This window comes from Pseudogymnoascus destructans, assembly GCF_001641265.1.
Source record: "Pseudogymnoascus destructans isolate 20631-21 unplaced genomic scaffold scaffold_15, whole genome shotgun sequence".
In the NCBI taxonomy this organism is placed as follows: domain Eukaryota; kingdom Fungi; phylum Ascomycota; class Leotiomycetes; order Thelebolales; family Thelebolaceae; genus Pseudogymnoascus; species Pseudogymnoascus destructans.
The window spans coordinates 1,007,743-1,027,643 of NW_020167534.1; the positions used below are offsets into that span (position 1 = coordinate 1,007,743).

The following is a 19,901-nucleotide window of genomic DNA, read 5'->3' on the forward strand; positions in this document are numbered from 1 at the left end:
AGTATAGGGAGTCTTATTACTTCGAAAACTAGGAATAGGCTTTTTAAGGAGGTTTTTAAAGTTATAGCCTGTTTAAAGAGTTGGGATTTTATATAGGAAGAAGAGGAAGACTTTAAGGAATAATTTATAGCTAAATTAGTAGTTTAAATAGCTCTTAGCTTATTTAGCATATTATACTTTTCTTATATTCCAGCCATATATTATAGCTTTACCTCTAAGCTGGCCTATAACTTATATAATAATTAACTTTAGATAACATACATGTATAACGAACCGGCCAAACAAGCGAACCGGCCAATCCATTTTACACCTTAAATCACGAATTTTATAACTTAATATCTCAACAACCCTTTAATAATAAGTTATAAAAATATGTACTTAGCCTTTTATAAGCATTTAAAGTACTCTATTTGATTTTTAAAGCAATTAGTATTGTAGTTATTAAGATATTGAGTTTTAGCCCCCACTTTTGACCTAATTCTTAGTATCTTAATAACTACAATACTAATTGCTTTAAAAATCAAATAGAGTAACGTGCATGTATAACGAAAGTGCCAAACAAGCGAAAGTGCCAAAATATCGCGACTACCCCATAAGAATTGCGATAAATCCACCACAACAATATAAATTAATTAAAACTACTCGGAGTCCTCTTCCTCAGACCTGTCTATTACAATCTGACAAGTGCGCGCATTGTGTCCAGTCTCACCACACTTGCCACAGCGACGTGCATGGGTTTCTTCCCTTGGCTTCCGACCACTACTTGCCCTTATTTCTTGCTCTACTTGCTGCACAACGTCCCTCTCATCCTGTAGCTCCTGTGCTACCTGTTGACTAAGTGATCCTCCTTGCTGTAGTCGTGTTTTTTTAGCTCTCCGGCGCTTGCTTAGCACTTCATTTGTGTAATGGTGGGTGCACCAGATATGAGAATCTAGCCACCCAAGGAAGGGATGAATTTACTAAGACAACACACTGTCTTAGGAAACAGAGCCAAAGGGTTGTAGCTTAGACTATTCCACAACGCAGCAATCAGGTGTATGATGTGGTGAAGTGGTTTAGACAAGTTGCAACAAATGTTGAGTCTGAGAACTCAGGGGTAAGTCAGAGGTTAGCACCTCACTGACTTTTCAAAAACAGAGAATAACAAGATCAATGCTTGGAAGCTTGGAAAAGACGTAGAAGTATGTGCTAGTCGATTTACTGTATTGCCTGCTTGCCCTTTCTTAAGGAAAGGGCAATCCTATTTATGCCAAAGGAGTGTAGTTCTCTCATTTTCCATGACTTTCCATGACTAACCAGGCTTGGTAAATGTATTAGAAATCAAGTGCGACCCACAACTAGCTTGCTAATCATGTAGTGAACGTAAGAGAATCCCATAGAACCATCTCTTGGGTTCCTAGCCTATAGGAAGTGAAAAGGAGGTCCAAGGTCAGAGTACCTATAGATAAATTATGTCATAACTTAACCAATCTTGTGGGTAACTAAGGAGCGATGACGTGTAATGAATCATAGAGGGTTGTAGAAGCTTCTAGAGCTATCGTTCATGTTCCTAGGCCTCTAGTTGGTAGATATATGCCATGTGGTAGTATTGGCCCACCCCCTTAAGGAGGAGATTTTCTTAATAACTTGTTCAATGAGTGTTCAAATGATATGCCGTGATGTATGTAGCATAAACAGATGTAGTAGAAGAGTTTGCAGCAATCGTTGAGTAGTATTGCTTCTGTTGTTGGTGTGATAAGCCAAGATATGTATGGTGACTTGTAGGTTTGAGGAGGAGATTTCTAAGTTTGCTCTTGAGTTTGATAGCAAACTGAGTGCAACGAATGTCAGTATGACAATTTGCCTGTCGCAGGTTTTGGTTCTCTGCTTTTAACAATGCTAATTGATGCATTATTTGCGATGCACCCTTTGTAAACTGGTCAACAGCTGCATAGATTGAGGTTGGAGAGCTATTTTGATGATGCACAATTCAGTTTTTAATGAAAGTAGACTGTGATACAGCTTCAGTTGGGTTATTTGGTGTCTGAGAAACCCATGGTTGAGCGGTGTTTGGGCGAGAGGTTGGAGGTGTTGGCGTCTTAAACCGAAGGTCAAGTGTAGATATTACACTCTCAGGGCTAAATGGAAGAAGCCCAGCACCTCGGAACCCTCCCTGAATATTGCTTTCTGTCATTGCAATGTTAAATGCAGCGTGGAAGGCAGGAAAGAAGTCATCCTTAGTAATGTGAATAATATGAGCCCGTATCATATCTTCAATTTGCCGACCGTAAGCTCTCTTTAATGGGCCAAAACAGCCAACATCAAGTGGTTGGAGTATATGGGAAGAGTGAGCAGGCATACAAAGCGTAATAATGTTGTGTTCTTTGCAGTACACCTCAAACTTGTCTGAGTGGTGGCTCTCATGACCATCAAGGACTAACAAGCAATAACCACCAACACTCCGGGGCTTTGTGTGCTTCTCAAAATGCTGAATCCAATCCATACCTCTCTCGTTTGTAGTCCAGCCATTTGCAGTAACAGCGATTACCCAATCTGCTGGAAATCCGCTATTCTCATACCAAGATGCAAGGTGGTTTTTACCTGCCACAATGACAAATGGCGGCACTGCCCAACCTTGAGAACTAACGCCTTGGATTACTGTAACCCATTCCCGATTGCCAGGCTGCACCTTTTTTGCCTTTGCCCGCCCATCTGAGCTCGTTACTACCGTTGCGCTTGAGATGACGCCCATCATAAACCCAGTCTCATCAAAGTTGTAGATATCTGCATTGTTGATGCCATACTTTAGAATTGTGTTCCATACAAGCTCAAACCAGCCACGAATGACTTCTGGATCTTCGCACTTAGCCCTCTGGTAGTCGTATTTTCGCTGGAAGCGTGTCCGGAGCTCTACATGGCGCTTAACAAAGTTTGAAGCCCAACGTGACCCGACGCGTGGCGTGTCACGTGTTGCAAGTAGTCGATTTGCCATATCTTCAACAATAGACAACTGAGGAGGGAACCCTTTAGCAGCTAAGTCAAGTATATACTGAACAAGAACTGATTCCTCTAGGTTACTTAATTTCTGTAAGTTGGCTTGGATATCGCGTCGTGAAGGTACGCCTTGTAAACGGTGACGTAGCTTGCGGTGGTCTACGGAATAGATCCTAGCTGCAACTCGAAGGCGCAAATTTGGGTCGCTTTGCATAGCTTGGATAGCTAGCACTAATTTGCTTTCATCATTTTTATGGCGCATGTTTTGTTGTGGAGGAATTTAACATTTAGTTGGGGGGGTTGGTCACTGCATGATTTTGGCACTTTCGCTTGTTTGGCACTTTCGTTATACATGCACGTTACTTTAAATGCTTATAAAAGGCTAAGTACATATTTTTATAACTTATTATTAAAGGGTTGTTGAGATATTAAGTTATGAAATTCGTGATTTAAGGTGTAAAATGGATTGGCCGGTTCGCTTGTTTGGCCGGTTCGTTATACATGTACGTTATTTAAGAATAATGTGGTTTATCAGTACGTCGGACATATCAGTACCTCGGACACTTTTCCTGAATTTCCTACCCTCTAACTTCACAACGCGTTTTTTCCACCTTTTATTATGTCAGTGATTACCCAAGAAGCAAAAATCATTCTAGCTATCGAGGCTATGCAAACATCAAAAAATCTAAGTCGTCGGAAGGCTGCTAAGCTCTATGAAGTACCTCATTCTACACTCTGCGACAGAATGAACGGCCAAACTACTGTCTACGAACGCCAGCCTGCAATGATGAAATTAACTATACTAGGAGAGGAGGTGGTTATTCGGAATATACTTGATATGGATTCAAGAGGATTTGCACCCCGGCTTGCTGGTGTAGAAGATATGGCAAATTTTATACTCGAATCGCGTGGAGGGAGGCGCGTCGGGAAGCTCTGGGCCCACCGATTTGTACAACGACGTCCAGAATTAAAGACACGTTTTAATCGCGTTTACGACTTCCAAAGGGCCTTGTGCGAAGATCCTGAACTAATTGGCGCGTGGTTTCGACTAGTGGAAAATATGAGGGCAAAATATGGTGTTTTGGACTGCGACTTCTATAACTTTGACGAAACTGGGTTTATGATGGGTGTGATTTGCCCTGCAATGGTTGTTACCCGTGCAGATCGACTTGGCAGAGGTAAGGCAGTTCAGCCAGGGAATCGGGAATGGGCTACAGCGATTGCTTGTATCAACAGTGACGGCTGGAGTATTCCTCCATTTTTGGTAGTTAAAGGCAAGAATCATCTTGCAAATTGGTATACAGACGGCGGCCTTCCACACAACTGGGTTGTTAAACCGACAAGCAATGGATGGACAAACAATGAGACGGGTCTAGAATGGTTGAAACACTTCGACAAACATACTGCTGTTCGTGCAAGGGGTCCATATCGAATGCTGGTGTTAGACGGGCACGAGAGTCATGAATCGGCCGAGTTCCAAGAGTACTGCAAGGCACACAACATTATAACTCTTGGACTACCTCCCCACTCGTCTCATTTAACTCAGCCACTTGATGTCAGGTGCTTTAGTGTGTTGAAGCGGGCATATGGTCGGCAGATTGAGACCTTCATTAAGGCTCATATCAACCACATTACCAAGGTCGAGTTCTTTCTCGCCTTTAGAGCAGCATATCTGGAATCCATGACAGCCCAAAACGCCCAGTCCGGGTTCCGCGGAGCTGGCTTAGTTCCTTTCGACCCGCAAGCAGTGCTTTCAAAGCTTGACGTGAGGTTACGGACTCCAACTCCCTCTAGACCCTCTACTGCCAACACCAACCCTTGGGTCTCCCAGACCCCTTCCAACCCAACTGAAGCTCTTTCACAAACAACCCTCGTTCGAAATCGAATTGCCCGTCACCAAGGAAGCTCGCCAACTCCACTCTTCGGGACAGTTATTGCATTGGCAAAGGGTACGGAGCCACTAGCACATGAGAACACCCTTCTGTCTGCTGAGGTACGTACCCTTCGAGCAGCCAACGAAGCCCTTAGCAAACGCCGCAGGGCTAAAAAGGCTCGTGTCCGTGAAGGAGGTGCACTTATAGTAGAGGATGCACAGGCTATTATCGCACAGAAGGATGTGGATGAGCAGGTACGACGCGACGTACGTGCGGTTGGGGGTAGTCGCAAGGAGGGGCAACCGTCTAGGCGATGCTGTGGGATCTGTGGAAAAGCTGGTCATAATGCGCGAACTTGTCAAGAAGCTATAGATATGTCTAGTTCATCTGATTCCGCTTAGTTATAGTTAATTTAATATGTTATGGTTGATTTATTGATATTCAAAGTAGAATGCCAATGAAAAGTGTCCGAGGTACTGATATGTCCGACGTACTGATAAACCACGTTATCACATTTAGTTAAATATTCAAGAATACGTTGAATAATTTTGCTAACCCTGTTGGCTGTAGCCTGCCGTACCATACGCGCAATCCTCAACAAGGCTGAGACCCCACTGAATCTCGCGCGGACGCGAAGGGCCCAAACAGCCGCGTTCTATACGGACCACAGTAATAGTTAATCGCGAGGTTTAACGTCCTTTTGTTAATCTCACAAAAAGTGTCGACATAGCACATTCCGCTTCTGAAATATATAGTATCTCACAGAGACCGCCTTGACGCTTCCAATTATGCCGACGCTGTGAAGGCTATTTAATATCTTCAAAAATGGCGTCCCCTACGAAAGAGAGCTTTTCTTCTCTTGCGCCCACAAGCATTCCGTCAATCCAAGCTCCTCCGTCTCCCAGAACCCACCGAACGCTTCGGAGACTGAACTCAGCCCACACGTTGGGCTCAAACAAACCCTCCTTGATTTCACAGCAACGCCTACAGCAAACGTCGCAGAACCAAACTCCAAGGCCTAAAGACCAGCCACCTTTGCCAACAACTCATGTCCACCAACGCACAAGGTCCAACAGTGACGTTACCACCGTGAGCACCCAAGCCACGGGACTAGCTTGTAGAAAGCAAACCAGTGCGAAGAAGCCAGCAGCGGCGGAAACCCTCTCACTCGACCGGCTCATTCGAGAAGGCCCAGACCGCGACCTGAGGGGTGCGTTAGATTCCACGAGATTGAAGATCCTGGACCAAGGAATCAAGAGCGATAGCGATGGAATGGCAAGTTTACTTGGTGCAGGCTTGTTTAAGAGGTTTTACTAACTACCTGGAAGTCCTCTCTTCGAATCTATGCGTGGCTGATTCTCTTGAATGCGCCCCTACTGGAGACTGATGCATACCTCGTACTGGTTCACCGTGGAGCTTCACCAGCCTACTCCAAGATCCGCAACGACACATTTCGAACCCTCGCGACGGACCCTCTTTTCCGACGCCGCGTCAGTGAAGCAAGCTTGATCCGACTATTAAATGCAGTGGCTTGGAGGCTACATGAAGCGAAAGAAAGCCGCATTGAGAGTGCAAGTAGCACCAGTAACAACAGCAAGGTTACACATACTGCCACGGCGGATGGCAGCCCAGAATTACATTCTGCAGCGCCGGTGATCAAGAATAGAGCCCGAGCCTTGACCTTGACCACGGAAGGGTCGGACGCTGGAACGTCTGAGCCTGGGACGTACGTCCAGGGAATGAATGTGCTCGCTGCCCCTTTCCTGTACACCGCTCGGAGTGAATCAGAAGCTTTTGTTGCATTTTATAGGTTTATCACTCACGAGGTCCCTGGGTATGTACGTGGCGCCATGAGCGGTGTCCACAAAGGACTGGCACTGGTTGACAAAGTGTTGTCAATCGTTGACCCGAAGCTGAGCCTCTATCTCATGGGAAAGGGCATGCATGCAGAGCTATATGCATTCCCCTCCGTCCTTACCTTATGCGCTTGTACACCACCTCTACCAGAAGTCCTGCGCCTCTGGGACTTCCTTTTTGCATATGGTGCACATTTGAACATCCTTTGCATCGTGGCACAGCTTGTTATGCTGAGAAACTCCATCTTAAGCTCACCAAGGTACATATTCTCTATACCCGGTCCCATAGTAAACATTACTAACTACTGGTATAGTCCAACGAAAATACTTCGGTCATTTCCACCTCTACAGGCCGAGACCATAAAGGAACTTACGTTGACATTGATCAAGAAGATACCAGACGATGTATACGCAGAGATAGTAGCTCATGCGCAATAGTACTTGGGATATGGAGCATTGCTGAACTATGTTAGGAGATAATTCGGCCAGGAGTTAGGCGTTTAGTTTAGGGTTATGTAAGGTTTCGGGGGGACAAAGATTAAGAGATATATGCATCGCAAAGTCCGATGCCAAATCCCATAATGAATACACACGAAGTCAAGTTTCAGCATATCATAGTTTTGTTTGAAGAAGTTCACTGTGGCTCTTCCTATCACACCAAATATCTGCTAAAAATGCCGCCTAAAAGAAATATGTAGTTCGTTACCTCGCTCTGAGAAGCAGAGAAGTGTTGATAAAAGTTTTCATCGATAAACTATTACATGATTAGCTATGTTTCCAAATGTAATCCTGAAAGAATTAAGGCAATTGAGCTTTCGCATGCACTGCATGTTTGAGATATGGATCAGATAGTCCGTTAAGATCATCGGGCCTGTGAGGGCGCCTGACATAAGAGGTACCAGAAAATAAGTAAAAAGTGTATCATCATTGTATCTCGGGAAAGCGCCTGGATTAGAAGGGAAATGCCATAAAACTTACCAATGTCATTCATCACACATTGATCCAAATACAACCAAGACGAGGGTACCTGCCCCAGGGCGATATGGTCGTCGTGACCCATTACTGTTTCCAGCAATTCTGGGCCACAGGCCGACAAATCGGGTTGCGAACAACAACTCCAAAGTTGAATATGCTAGGAAGAGGAAGAAAATCTCGGTGGTTTTAATCTCCCAAATTCCGATTGGTACTAGCGTGGTCACCACACACAGAAGTTGCTGCCCTAGCTTAATTTAAGCGACCGCACTTTTCGTCGGGAAGAGAAGCGACAACTTTTGATCCTCACCCCACGACGACGACTCTCCGCCCTTCGACACCTCCATAATCATCGACAATGGGACGCCTTCACTCTAACGGAAAGGGCATATCTGCCTCCGCCATTCCATACTCCCGCACTCCTCCAGCATGGTTGAAGACTACTCCTGAGCAGGTACAATTTGCCAATTGACATTGGTCGCAGGATCGCGCGCTTACACTTCTATAGGTTGTTGACCAGATTTGCAAGCTTGCAAAGAAGGGAGCTACCCCATCTCAAATCGGTGTTGTCCTCCGTGACAGCCACGGTGTTGCCCAGGTCAAGGTTGTGACCGGTATGTGGAATCTTTTCAATCCAATTTCTTCGAACATCAACTAACTATATCCCAGGTAACAAGATTCTCAGAATCCTCAAGTCCAACGGTACGGTCCCACCGACATGAATTCACGACTATACTCGGATATGGACACATTGCACGAATATAGCCGTGGATTTATTCCATAAAAAAACCCAGCCTCTGTTTGGTCTCAAAGACTGACGGAGTGATCACAGGCCTCGCACCAGAAATCCCAGAGGATCTTTACATGTTGATCAAGAAGGTACATTTTGGCGAAACTTGCTCCAGCCGCAATTGCAATGCTAACTAGCAATTCTCCAGGCCGTCGCTGTCCGCAAGCACCTCGAGCGCAACCGCAAGGACCAGGACTCCAAGTTCCGCCTGATTCTCATCGAGTCCCGTATCCACCGCCTGTCCCGCTACTACAAGACCGTCGGTGTTCTCCCACCTACCTGGAGATACGAGAGCTCCACCGCCAGCACCATGGTCTCATAGATCATTCGTTGGAATGGATGTTTAAGGAGTTGGGGCCGGATATCTTGCATTATGATCAAGGCTACTGTTCTAAAAGCTCGGATAGCTTAGATCTCAGTGAATTGAAACCCGCACGCACCACCCGTCTTACACATGTTCCTGGCTTTTAAACCGTGATATCAATGTGACAGTATGGACACTATCTGCTTGACCACTGGGACTAATTCAGTTGGCGGAAAATTTTGCAATCGCTCTTGTCTTTTCATAGCTGGTTATCATCACCGGCTGCTATCTCCTCTTTGATATCATGCGTAGCTTCATATCTATTTTCCGTCCCGTAATATACCCCCAAATTTACTCAGTTTCCCTCAATCTCCTTAGATTTCCGAAGTAACAATTCCCCCAACACCCTCAGTGGGTCAGATGGCCTATTAAAAAATCAATACGCTGTATGACAAGTAAGACATAGCCTCAGAGTAAACACACTTGTCTTTTGCCAGCTGCTTCATGCCTTCCAACAACGTCGCCGTGACTTTAGCATTCAGATACTGGCGCGCAGGCGCTCCATGGGGTGGGGCATGCGCAGGCATAGCGGCGGGCCCCGGCTCAGGATGCTGTGACGCCGCTCGAGACGAGCTATCTGCAGCAATATTTGCCTGCACAGGCGTACCAGTGCGGGCAGGAATCAGGCTATGGGCGTTAGAGATTTTTACCAATGCAGGCGCCGGCGACTATTACAAAATAAGCAAGTATCCCACCAAGACCACTCTTATGCCATACAAACCTCAACGGACTCGTCGGCCATGGTGACGTCTTTGGCTGCCTCTGGTTGGGGTGGGTTGGCTGAGATATCAGTGCTCTCTGCCTCAGTCTGGGCCGCTGGTTGTTGGGACATGGCGAGTTGATACGCTTGGGCAGCCGCGGCGATTCCAGTAGGCGGGTTCTTAGCTTCCATTGTTCGAGAGGTGTATGTATTAATTCATCTCCTTAGTGGTAGAAATAGCTGTTGATCTGGCAAGAACAGTTACTCTTTGTTTGCTCTCCAGTTATGTGTGGATCATGCGGCATAAATGTACATCAGGTGATTACGCGTCAGGAATTTCGCGAACATTCTCTTCGCCATCCATTTAACCCCACCACCTCACGCTAAGGAAGTTTTATCACAGGGGACGTGCAGTTAAATGGGCGATATGGTCCGGCTGTAATACACGTCGGCCAGGCCCCAAATCAACTGATGGAGAGGTGTCATATATCCCAAAACTGCTGTCACCGATGGCAGCTATAGACGAGCGTGATAATGGTTATCCCGTGAAGCGGCGGAAGACTGGTGAGCAGGTTGAGACCCTGAAACAAGAGACTCCTCCGGTAGCCAGCAATGCTTTCGAAAATGCGAGGCTTGACTTGGACCTCAATACCTTTGGCACAGATACGGACGGCCCCACGGAGCTGGAAAGCGCTCTCCCACATCTAGATCAGGGAAAGGATGCCATTGTAGATTACGAGGCCATTCAACCGTTTGAGAAAGATATAGATGGATCTGAAGACCTTGAAGATAATTTAAGCACTCGGAAATTACCAATTGGCCGCCGCTCAATTTACGTCAATGCCTTCAATCTGGCTTTGGAGACTGTCCTTGATGAAGAAAGCCATTTATTTGACAAGAAGGAAGGGAAGGTATTTGACGAGTGGCACGGATTGAGCTATGAGGCCCAGTATCTGTAAGAAACGCCTGCCGTATTTATCACTAATTTTTTTGCTGATTTCTATCAGTTATGTCCGATTATTTCTCAGAAAGACGTCGGCTTGGCACCGTGCTTATCGACTGGGATATCATTCCGATATATCATATATCGACGCTGCTATTGAGAGTCTACAATCTTCTCGTCCTCTGCCGCAAGTCCCAGGGGAAATGCCGGTCACGAGCGTTAAGATAGAAGACTCGGGTTTTCACCTGGAAAGCAACTCGTTTGCTTTTGCCGACGCATTGACTGAGGATACCACTCTGGAGGAGGTATCGTCGTTGCTGTCGTTGGATGAATTGAAGAGCATCGGCAAGGAAGCAAAGGTTCGAGGAAAGAACAAAACGGAGCTTCTGAGCGCTCTTCGACGAATGAGTCGGGCTCAAAGTGGCCTTGGTTCGGTTGGCCTGAGAATATTGAAATCAAAATCTGATCCGGAAATAGTATCTTCTGGCCCCAAAATATCAGACGTCCCTCATATTTCGACCGCGGTCAGTGGTGAGACTCATCTGGACGAGAGTGGTACTCATTCGAACGTCAATGTGAAATTGTCAGATCAGACATTCAGCGAAAGTAATAGGGATAAGCACTTCGTCCGCAAGATTCTTGGAAATATCGGGTCCTGTATTCGCCTTTCGTCCAGCACACTGGGACTTTTTGAAAGAGTGCACATGGTCTATTATAGATCAACTAGATGGACGGGTGCGTGGTTCCAAGTTCACATAAATCGGACACTTACTGACATGATCCAGAGAAATCACTCACTACGATTATTCTAGCACGAATTCAAAGGAGGAATTTTCCAAATTATTTAATTTGTAGATCGGCCAATATATTCCCATCAAGGGCCCTGCTACTTGAATTTGAAGCAAGTATCCGCCTCCAGCACCAGGTTGACAGCATACTCGAAAATGGTATCCAGGATAAGCAGGTACAGGGAGAAATGCTATCCATTTTCGAGGAGGTCTACCCAAAATGGCAAGCTTTGGTGGCAGATGAGCAGCATAAGGAGGAACGGGTGTACGAAAGTGGAGAGGGGGCATATCTACGGCTCTTCTCTCCTTGCTCGGTGTATACACGCATTATATCCAAGGCCACTTTGGTATTTGGACGACTGAAGATGTACGAACGGGAGCACAGTGTGTTGACGAAACTCCTCGAACAACGACTATTTATTTACCGTCGTGGTGGTATATACCAGAGAAAAGCTCTTATCGAGGAGCATTACTTGGCAGAGGCCGGAGCTGGCTCAACGGGAACCGCGGGCATGAGCCAGGACCAATTGAAAAGATACTGGAAGCGGTCATCACTGAAGACAGCCGAGGAAGGATTACAAGATCGTGATTGTCACGTAATATACCATTACGATCTGGAGAAGCGCATCATCAAGCTTGAGAAGGCTATAAAAATCCCAAAGAGGGAACAGCACGACTTTGGACACACAAGGCTTATCACTCCCATAGAGAGGAACGTCGAGGGTATACAGGTTCGAGTCATACCTGCTGATGTCGGGCGCGCGGGGGCTGAGGAACGGCGAAGTTTTAAAACGATATGGGTAGATGAGAAGGATGGTGGTGGCGAATGCAGCGTTGAAGCTATGTGCCTTTCATGGTATCGAAGTCAGGGGTGGAAAGGTAAGCCTATGCATTCTCCTGGGAGTGGTATTTCGAGAGAGATGGACAGTGTGAATGTTCGATTCTGATTGACAGTTGGCTAATCGTCGCAGGCTATCATGCTGAAGGTGGCATTCTTCAAACTCTCTTCGCATACCTCTTCTATGATATTCTTTTCGCCTACATCCCGAATGTCTTCCAGACGGAATTTCAGACATGCCCGCTTGATCTATACACAGAGGCGTTTTTTCCCTCACGCGCATCCGAGATACACCACCGACTTGCTGAGCTATCGAATGGCGGTGCAGGGCGATTAATCCGAGAAGTGAACGAGCGAGAAAGAGAGAGGCGTACCTGTGTAGTCGGCTTGAACTGGGACTTCGCGGTGGATGATCTATTAGAGATTGCAGCTTGTTTTGACGGCTCAGCTCTGGCTAGCATCTGTATGGTTATGGCACAGGACTATCGGCAGCGAGGCGGCGGCGTTCCTGATTTGTTCCTCTGGAATCCAGAGACAAGCCAGGTGATGTTGTCTGAGGTCAAGTCAGAGAACGACAGGCTCTCTGACACGCAGCGCTTGTGGATTCACGTCCTCATGGGCTCAGGGGTGAAGGTCGAGCTGTGCAACGCCGTGGCAGGAGAGGTGAGGACAAGAGAGGAATGACGGAACAGAGACAGAAGGTTGAACACAACCGGCGTCAACTGGTGGAGGCCTACCTGGAGGACGAGTGAGGAATGAGATGAAACCCGCACCCTGTGCCTGTTTGAGTAGAAACAGACACAACCGCAGTGAACTGGCGGAAGCCTACCTGGAGGACGAGAGAGGAATGCGACGAAACCTGACCCTGCTCCTGTCTGGGTAGAAACAGAAGAGGAAGGTCGAACACAGCCTCAGCTCAACTGGCGGGGACCTACCCGGACGCTGCTGCCTCCTACACATCGATGACATTCTCAGGAGACTGATGACATTCTCAGGCGCTGTGGTGTGAATTCCATATGTGGGACTTGTACTTGTGCGAATATCCGGGGCAAGGTGACACCAATTAGGGAAGAGAATGGAAACCGCCAAAAAATGAAAAGATGGGGGGATCGGTCGGTGGGCGACGGCACGAATAGCTCAGGTCGGACGTCACGTCATCCGCCCCATGGCATCATTCTACTAGCGCGCTTCTGTGCAAGGGCCAACAATTTTCATCTCAGACGACTCGGGTAGAGTACATCTGGACCTCTACCGTGGTTTTCCCGTCATACAAATCAAACGTGTCTATACTAGAGTACAGTGCGAGTGCTCTGTTATATCGTAGTGCAGTAGCGGAGAGCTCCGTGCAGGTACTCGACCATAATAGAACGACGCCATAATAGAACGACGATACGTATTATACGTAGAACTCTAGCATGCTCTAGTATACTCAAGACAGGTACGTATGTACAGTACAATCCAGTCCGGCCAATACAGCGTGTCCGCATATCTGCAGGTTGGTTTTAAGGTTCCTCATCGCTTCCCTGCCCTTGTCAATCTCTATCCACTCGATCCACGCTTATCCACACCGAGCCGCCTCGGTTTGCAGGGATAGCATGGCGTGCTCTTCCACTTTTCCAAACGCTCCTCTATTTTCTCTGTTTATATATACTATGGCGAAAATGAGCAATACTCGAGGCAAGTACATACATACAGACTATACAAACAGGGCGTGCGTTTTGCTAATAAATAACTCCCGACGCCTTCTACCCTTCTTGCCCTCCCCCCCCCACTCCTCTCCACCAAACATTGATCTTGTTTGTGAATTTATCCCCGTTTTCCCCGCCTCTCGGACGCCCGGTCATGGCTCTGGTCTGTGAGGGCTTCGCGGTATAATACTCGAGGTCGCTCGTGTCGTACATATAATCATCCCAATTGCTGTACACCCTAATCTGAGTCACCTGTCCATTTCTTTCCCCTCCTCTCGCCCCCTCTCTTCTTCTCCCCGGCTCCTATCAAACAATACGTTTGTAACGATCATACCTCCCGAGGCCTTCATATTCCATAAGACGCCCGGCCACCAACACGCCCCAATTACGCCCTCACCACCCTCATCCCATCTCAGACAACAGAGTGGCTTCTATCAAACAAGCAATTTATTCCTTCTCCACCTAACGACTTAACGAAGCCACACTACGAATGTCTCTGTCGCTTTCTGATTTATAGAAAATCACGCCTTTTCCATCCAGATTGAGGTAATCGCCCAGTTTCTGGCGTGCTGTGCTGCTCCCGCACCAACTCAGGTCAAGCCACCATCTTACCATACCCTCCAAACCTCAGCTCGTGGCGTCCTGCGAAAGCTTGCCTGCTTGCTTATTCTCATCCCTCCGCAGTGGGAAATCCCTGGAGCCATACTTCTGGACCCCCCCCCCTCCTGGATCCTTCCCCCACGGCATCCGTTCTTTCACAGGGGCCCTTTCCTGCAAAGGTAAACTTGCAGCTCATATAGCACAAGACTATACCTACTCTGCATATACTACACACGTTCTAATTCGGCGGCAACCCACTGCACATTGCACATCACCACACCCTTGTCTGTCTGGCCGCGCCATATTCATATTCGGTGCTCCTACGCGGGGGTCAGGGAGGTCACTGTTTCACCCTCCACGCGACTCTGCGCGCGCAGCTGAAGCTTGACCCCTTCCACGCATTCTTTTGTTCAAGGGATATAAGGCACGCCATCTCCCATCATCTGCCGCCTTCAGTTTGGTCAGCATTCATTCCTTCGCAACTACAGCGACTTCATTCGGAAAAGACATTCGTCTTTTTGTTGTCATCTCCTGGCAACGTCAGTGCAACTCGTGCACTAGACACCTCGGATCTTAATCGACTCGATTTCCTTTGCTACCGCCCTCAAGGGTCATCCCACTCAAGATGGCCGAGTCAAGGGCAAAGGCTGGTCACTTCGTGGCTAAAGCTCTCGGAATAAAGCTTGATGAGCCATATGTCTATGAGACCACCACCAGGGGCGAGTCTGTCTTCTCAACCAAGACAGCCGATACTTTTGTCGAGGAAGAGCCGTCGACCTGGGAATGGATCCATGAGACGCTCCCAAGTTGGAGGGATTTGGGATCCTACCTCAGATCACTGTTCCCGTTTACTTACTGGATTACGCGCTACAACGTACAATGGCTTATCGGTGACTTGGTCGCGGGTCAGTTATTCCATCCTCGGTCGCATCTCCCTTGCACCTGCTGACTTTGGTGGAGGTATTACAATTGGAGCTGTTGTTGTACCGCAGGGGATGGCTTATGCCCTACTTGCAAAGCTAGAAGTTCAGTTTGGTTTATACTCTTCCTTTATGGGCGTCCTGATATACTGGTTCTTTGCAACCTCGAAGGATATTACTATTGGTGTACGTTATCCCTCTCCCCTGAATTTTGGGATTGTGTTGACTCCTGAAACAGCCTGTTGCCGTCATGTCAACAATTGTTGGTAATGTCGTTATCAAAGCAAATGCCATCGATCCTAGTATACCAGGGCATGTTATTGCCTCTGCATTGGCTGTAATTTGCGGGGCTATCATTGTGACAATCGGTCTCCTTCGAATGGGATGGATCGTTGATTTGATCTCGCTCACTTCTATCACCGCATTCATGACCGGATCGGCTATCAGCATCGCAGCTGGCCAAGTTCCAACTATGATGGGCATCAGCAAACTTCTGGACACCCGCGCTCCCACATATCTCGTCATCATCAATACCTTGAAACAACTCAAGCACTCAAACTTGAATGCGGCCATGGGAGTTACTGCTCTTGCGATGCTATACATTATACGCTTCGCGTGCAGCTATGCTGCCAAGAAGTATCCCAGTCAAAAGAAGACGTTCTTCTTCGTGTCGACTCTCCGAACAGTATTCGTTATCCTGCTCTACACACTTATCAGTTATCTCGTCAACAGGAACCATCGCGCACATCCGCTATTCAGCATCTTGGGAAACGTTCCTAGAGGTATGTTATGTACACTATAGCGCATTTGTTCAATGTATCTAATTTAAAACAGGATTTCAGAATGCCGCGGTTCCGACGATCACCATACCTATTATCAAGTTGTTCATCTCCGAAGTGCCTGCCTCCGTCATTGTTCTCTTGATTGAGCACATCGCGATCTCAAAGTCCTTTGGCCGAATCAACAACTACGTTATTGACCCGTCACAAGAAATGGTCGCCATCGGCGTTACCAACATCCTCGGGCCCTTCCTCGGCGGGTATCCCGCCACGGGTTCTTTCTCCCGCACAGCAATTAAGTCCAAGGCCGGAGTCCGCACCCCATTTGCTGGTGTAATCACTGCCGCCGTGGTACTCCTTGCTATCTACGCCTTACCTGCAGTCTTCTTTTACATCCCGAGCGCGAGTTTGTCAGGAGTTATTATTCATGCCGTTGGTGATCTCATCACCCACCCGAACACGATCTACCGATTTTGGCGAGTCTCGCCATGGGAGGTCCTCATATTCTTCGTCGGTGTGTTTGTTACGATCTTCTCATCTATTGAGAACGGTATCTACTGCACGATCGTCATCTCGGCCGCTATTTTGCTTTTCCGTGTATTGAAAGCCAAGGGCCGATTCCTTGGACAGGTTAAGATCCACTCCGTCCATGGAGATAATATCCTTGGCGATAGCGATCAATACAACCAACAGGATTCTGATGCTCCGACATCCAATGCCGCCAGCACAGACGCACGCTCCCGCAATATTTTCCTTCCCATTGATCATGACGACGGGTCGAACCCCGAGATCGAGATCAAAACCCCATACCCTGGAGTCTTCATATACAGATTCTCTGAAGGCTTCAACTATCCCAACGCCAATCACTATCTTGACCACTTGACGAATCACATTTTTTCTGTCACTAGGCGCACCAATCCGAATTCGTACGGGAAGCTAGGAGACCGTCCTTGGAACGACCCCGGACCTCGCCCTGGACAAGAAGAGGTCGACAACTCCGGAAAACCTACTCTTAAAGCTATTATCTTCGACTTCAGCTCTGTGAACAATGTTGACATCACCTCGGTGCAGCAGCTTATTGACGTGCGCAACCAGCTGGACAAATACACATCACCGGAGGTCGTTGACTGGCATTTCGCTTGCATCAACAACCGCTGGACCAAGCGGGCGTTGGTTAGTGCTGGATTCGGAAACCCATCCCAGCCAGGCGTCGACTTCAACCACCGATGGAAGCCAATCTTCAGCGTGGCAGAAATTGGCGGCGCAGACTCTGCCGCCGAGACTGCTGAGTGTATTGAAAAGGACGAGCTTGTGAAGCACCGGACACGCGATGGTGAACGCACCTCCTCTAGCCCTGACGACATTGGAAACAGCCCCTCGACCACCACCACTGATGGCCTTGTGCCCCAGTTGAAGCAGTCGTCTCGTGTCGCAGTAGTTCACGGGCTCAACCGCCCGCTTTTCCACACCGATCTCGCTGGCGCCTTCCAGAGTGCCGTCGCCAATATTGAGTGGAGGCAGCAGTATGAGGACGCAGGTGGCGCGGGCATCGGTCAGCTGCCTTAATTGTTGCGGTTTTTGGTTTTGTGTTTTCCGAGATACCCACCGGGTCTACTATGAATTGTTTGGGTCGTTTTTTCAGCGTGCTTGTCCTTTGAGGGGTTGGGAATTCAACGAAATCTAGTACATGTATCTGTGGTACATAAGATGCGAAATTGGTTGGACAAAGTATTATCTTCTATATGGCCAGCATTTAGCAGTAGCTTATAAACCTCATTAATATCATTCCAATTTCCAAAATGCACATTCTATATTTATGTTAGTAGTGCACCCAGTGGAATAAAAGATGCTTAATTATAGAGTAACTACATAACCGTTCGCTGGATGGAGGTCCCTACCGGACGTGACCCCCGTACGCCCGATCCCAGTCGCGACTTCGCCTCTTCGCCTAGCGTTTCGTCCCACGCGACGATCCACGTCCTTGGCGTATCTGACGAAACTGGCACCCCTGTATGAGAAAGGTGGCCTGAAGCGCAGTACCTGCAGAGCCATCAACCATGAAGTGTCGCCCAGAAGAATCGCAGAATCTGGGGCATATTCGACAATCCACGCCTACGTGGAAGCTGCGCTAATCTGGACTATGAGCTGATATCGCTCTGGGCTCTATCAATTGACCTCGACGTCTTTTCAACGACCAATTATTGTCGGCCGCGCTCTCCAGGATGCCGCCGAAATCTAGATTCACAAGGCTAGATGCCTTCACAAAGACGGTGGATGAGGCGCGTATACGCACCACCAGCGGAGGCATTGTTACAATTGCTTCGCTCCTCATAGTAATCTACCTCGCCTTTGGAGAATGGGCGGACTATCGCCGTATTGTCGTGCACCCGGAGTTGGTGGTGGACAAGAGCAGAGGAGAGAAGATGGAGATCTGGATGAACATTACATTCCCATACGTCCCGTGCGAGCTTCTCACGCTTGATGTTATGGATGTGTCGGGCGAGATGCAGACGGGTGTCAAGCATGGAGTCAGCAAAGTCAGATTGAACTCCCCCGACGCGGGTGGTGGAGCTATCGATGTGAAAGCACTTGATCTGTGAATACGCCTCTCCATTGAACAATTGACTCAAGTCTAATATTGAACAGGCACTCTACCGAAGAAAAAGCCGCTCACTTGGATCCATCATACTGTGGCCAGTGCTACGGCGCCACACCCCCACCGAACGCACAGAAAGCAGGATGTTGTAACACCTGTGACGAAGTACGAGATGCCTACGCGTCTGCTTCCTGGGCATTTGGCCGGGGCGAAAACGTCGAGCAGTGTGAGCGCGAACACTACAGCGAAAGACTGGATGAGCAGCGCAAGGAAGGTTGCCGCATCGAAGGTGGGGTCCGGGTAAACAAGGTCATTGGCAATTTCCATATCGCCCCAGGACGCAGTTACAGCAATGGCAACATGCATGTCCACGACCTGGCCAATTACTGGGATACTCCGAGTCTGGAGCGCGGACACTCTTTCGCGCATACCATCCACCATGTGCGCTTCGGCCCTCAACTGCCTGAAGGGCTTTCGAAGAAGTTTGGTGGTAAGAACCAGCCATGGACCAACCACCATCTCAATCCTCTTGACGGCACACAACAGCATACGCGCGACCCCGCCTTTAACTACATGTATTTTGTCAAGGTCGTCTCAACCTCCTACCTCCCCCTCGGATGGAACAGCAAAAGTGCAGCTAAAACCCAGATTAGCGAGGAGAACATTGGGCTTGGAGCTTATGGCCATGCTGTGGATGGAAGTGTCGAGACTCATCAGTATTCTGTGACTAGCCATAAGAGAAGTCTTAGCGGGGGGGACGACGGCGCCGAGGGCCACAAAGAGCGCCTGCATTCTCGCACTGGTATCCCAGGCGTTTTCTTCTCATATGTAAGTCCCTTACGCCCATGCGCAACCCTGAGCTACATACTAATATATGATAGGATATCTCACCTATGAAGGTTATCAACAGGGAGGAGCGTACTAAGACCCTATCCGGTTTCATTACCGGTTTATGTGCGATTGTCGGTGGTACTCTGACCGTGGCTGCCGCCGTGGATCGCGGTTTATATGAGGGAGTATCGCGGATTAAGAAGTTACAAGCGAAGACTCTCTGAAAATGGGTGAGTTTTTTTTTTTTTTTTTTTTGGAAACGTGCCTGTCATATTATGGAGCATACGGCGAGGAGTTTATAGTAGAGGTGATGGGAATTGGCTTTATCAATCAGTTTTTTCGAGGTTATATTACCCATGAAGATGTCCCCTGTGCTGTGTCTGTGTCTG

The 19,901-nt window shown here is 47.9% G+C and overlaps 6 protein-coding genes across 6 annotated transcripts; 5 read left to right on the forward strand and 1 right to left on the reverse strand.

The window, feature by feature from the left end:
* Nucleotides 1-5,429: 5,429 nt before the first annotated feature.
* Nucleotides 5,430-7,820, forward strand: VC83_04839 (uncharacterized protein). Its single transcript, XM_024468467.1, has 3 exons — nt 5,430-6,122; nt 6,176-6,963; nt 7,018-7,820. The coding sequence occupies exons 1-3, from the start codon at nt 5,673-5,675 to the stop codon at nt 7,139-7,141; spliced, it is 1,362 nt and encodes a 453-aa protein (XP_024322566.1). The 5' UTR covers nt 5,430-5,672; the 3' UTR covers nt 7,142-7,820.
* Nucleotides 7,821-8,033: 213 nt separating this feature from the next.
* On the forward strand, nt 8,034-8,787 carry RPS13 (ribosomal 40S subunit protein S13; the record flags this gene model as incomplete). The annotated part of the gene is made up of 5 exons (XM_024468468.1): nt 8,034-8,129; nt 8,184-8,289; nt 8,345-8,377; nt 8,508-8,554; nt 8,614-8,787. The coding sequence occupies 5 exons, from the start codon at nt 8,034-8,036 to the stop codon at nt 8,785-8,787; spliced, it is 456 nt and encodes a 151-aa protein (XP_024322682.1).
* Nucleotides 8,788-9,124: 337 nt separating this feature from the next.
* VC83_04841 (uncharacterized protein) lies at nt 9,125-9,721 on the reverse strand (the record flags this gene model as incomplete). The annotated part of the gene is made up of 3 exons (XM_024468469.1): nt 9,125-9,194; nt 9,253-9,497; nt 9,551-9,721. 3 exons carry the CDS (start codon nt 9,719-9,721, stop codon nt 9,125-9,127), a joined length of 486 nt encoding a protein of 161 aa, XP_024322681.1.
* Nucleotides 9,722-10,038: 317 nt separating this feature from the next.
* VC83_04842 (uncharacterized protein) lies at nt 10,039-12,782 on the forward strand (the record flags this gene model as incomplete). Its single annotated transcript, XM_024468470.1, has 4 exons — nt 10,039-10,484; nt 10,537-11,207; nt 11,258-12,139; nt 12,232-12,782. 4 exons carry the CDS (start codon nt 10,039-10,041, stop codon nt 12,780-12,782), a joined length of 2,550 nt encoding a protein of 849 aa, XP_024322684.1.
* A 2,563-nt stretch (nt 12,783-15,345) lies between these two features.
* On the forward strand, nt 15,346-17,860 carry SUL2 (sulfate permease). The gene is made up of 2 exons (XM_024468471.1): nt 15,346-16,088; nt 16,141-17,860. Exons 1-2 carry the CDS (start codon nt 15,557-15,559, stop codon nt 17,649-17,651), a joined length of 2,043 nt encoding a protein of 680 aa, XP_024322683.1. The 5' UTR covers nt 15,346-15,556; the 3' UTR covers nt 17,652-17,860.
* Nucleotides 17,861-18,307: 447 nt separating this feature from the next.
* VC83_04844 (uncharacterized protein) lies at nt 18,308-19,736 on the forward strand (the record flags this gene model as incomplete). Its single annotated transcript, XM_024468472.1, has 3 exons — nt 18,308-18,681; nt 18,732-19,509; nt 19,563-19,736. 3 exons carry the CDS (start codon nt 18,308-18,310, stop codon nt 19,734-19,736), a joined length of 1,326 nt encoding a protein of 441 aa, XP_024322686.1.
* Nucleotides 19,737-19,901: the final 165 nt, after the last annotated feature.

Bases quoted from the DNA above. Each gene is read 5' to 3' on its own strand.
- VC83_04839 (XM_024468467.1), top strand. From the start codon at position 5,673: ATGGCGTCCCCTACGAAAGAGAGCTTTTCTTCTCTTGCGCCCACAAGC. The intron at 6,123-6,175 runs GCAAGTTTACTT...ACTACCTGGAAG, and splicing joins AGAGCGATAGCGATGGAATG to TCCTCTCTTCGAATCTATGC. The intron at 6,964-7,017 runs GTACATATTCTC...CTACTGGTATAG, and splicing joins TCCATCTTAAGCTCACCAAG to TCCAACGAAAATACTTCGGT.
- SUL2 (XM_024468471.1), top strand. From the start codon at position 15,557: ATGTCAACAATTGTTGGTAATGTCGTTATCAAAGCAAATGCCATCGAT. The intron at 16,089-16,140 runs GTATGTTATGTA...AATTTAAAACAG, and splicing joins CTTGGGAAACGTTCCTAGAG to GATTTCAGAATGCCGCGGTT.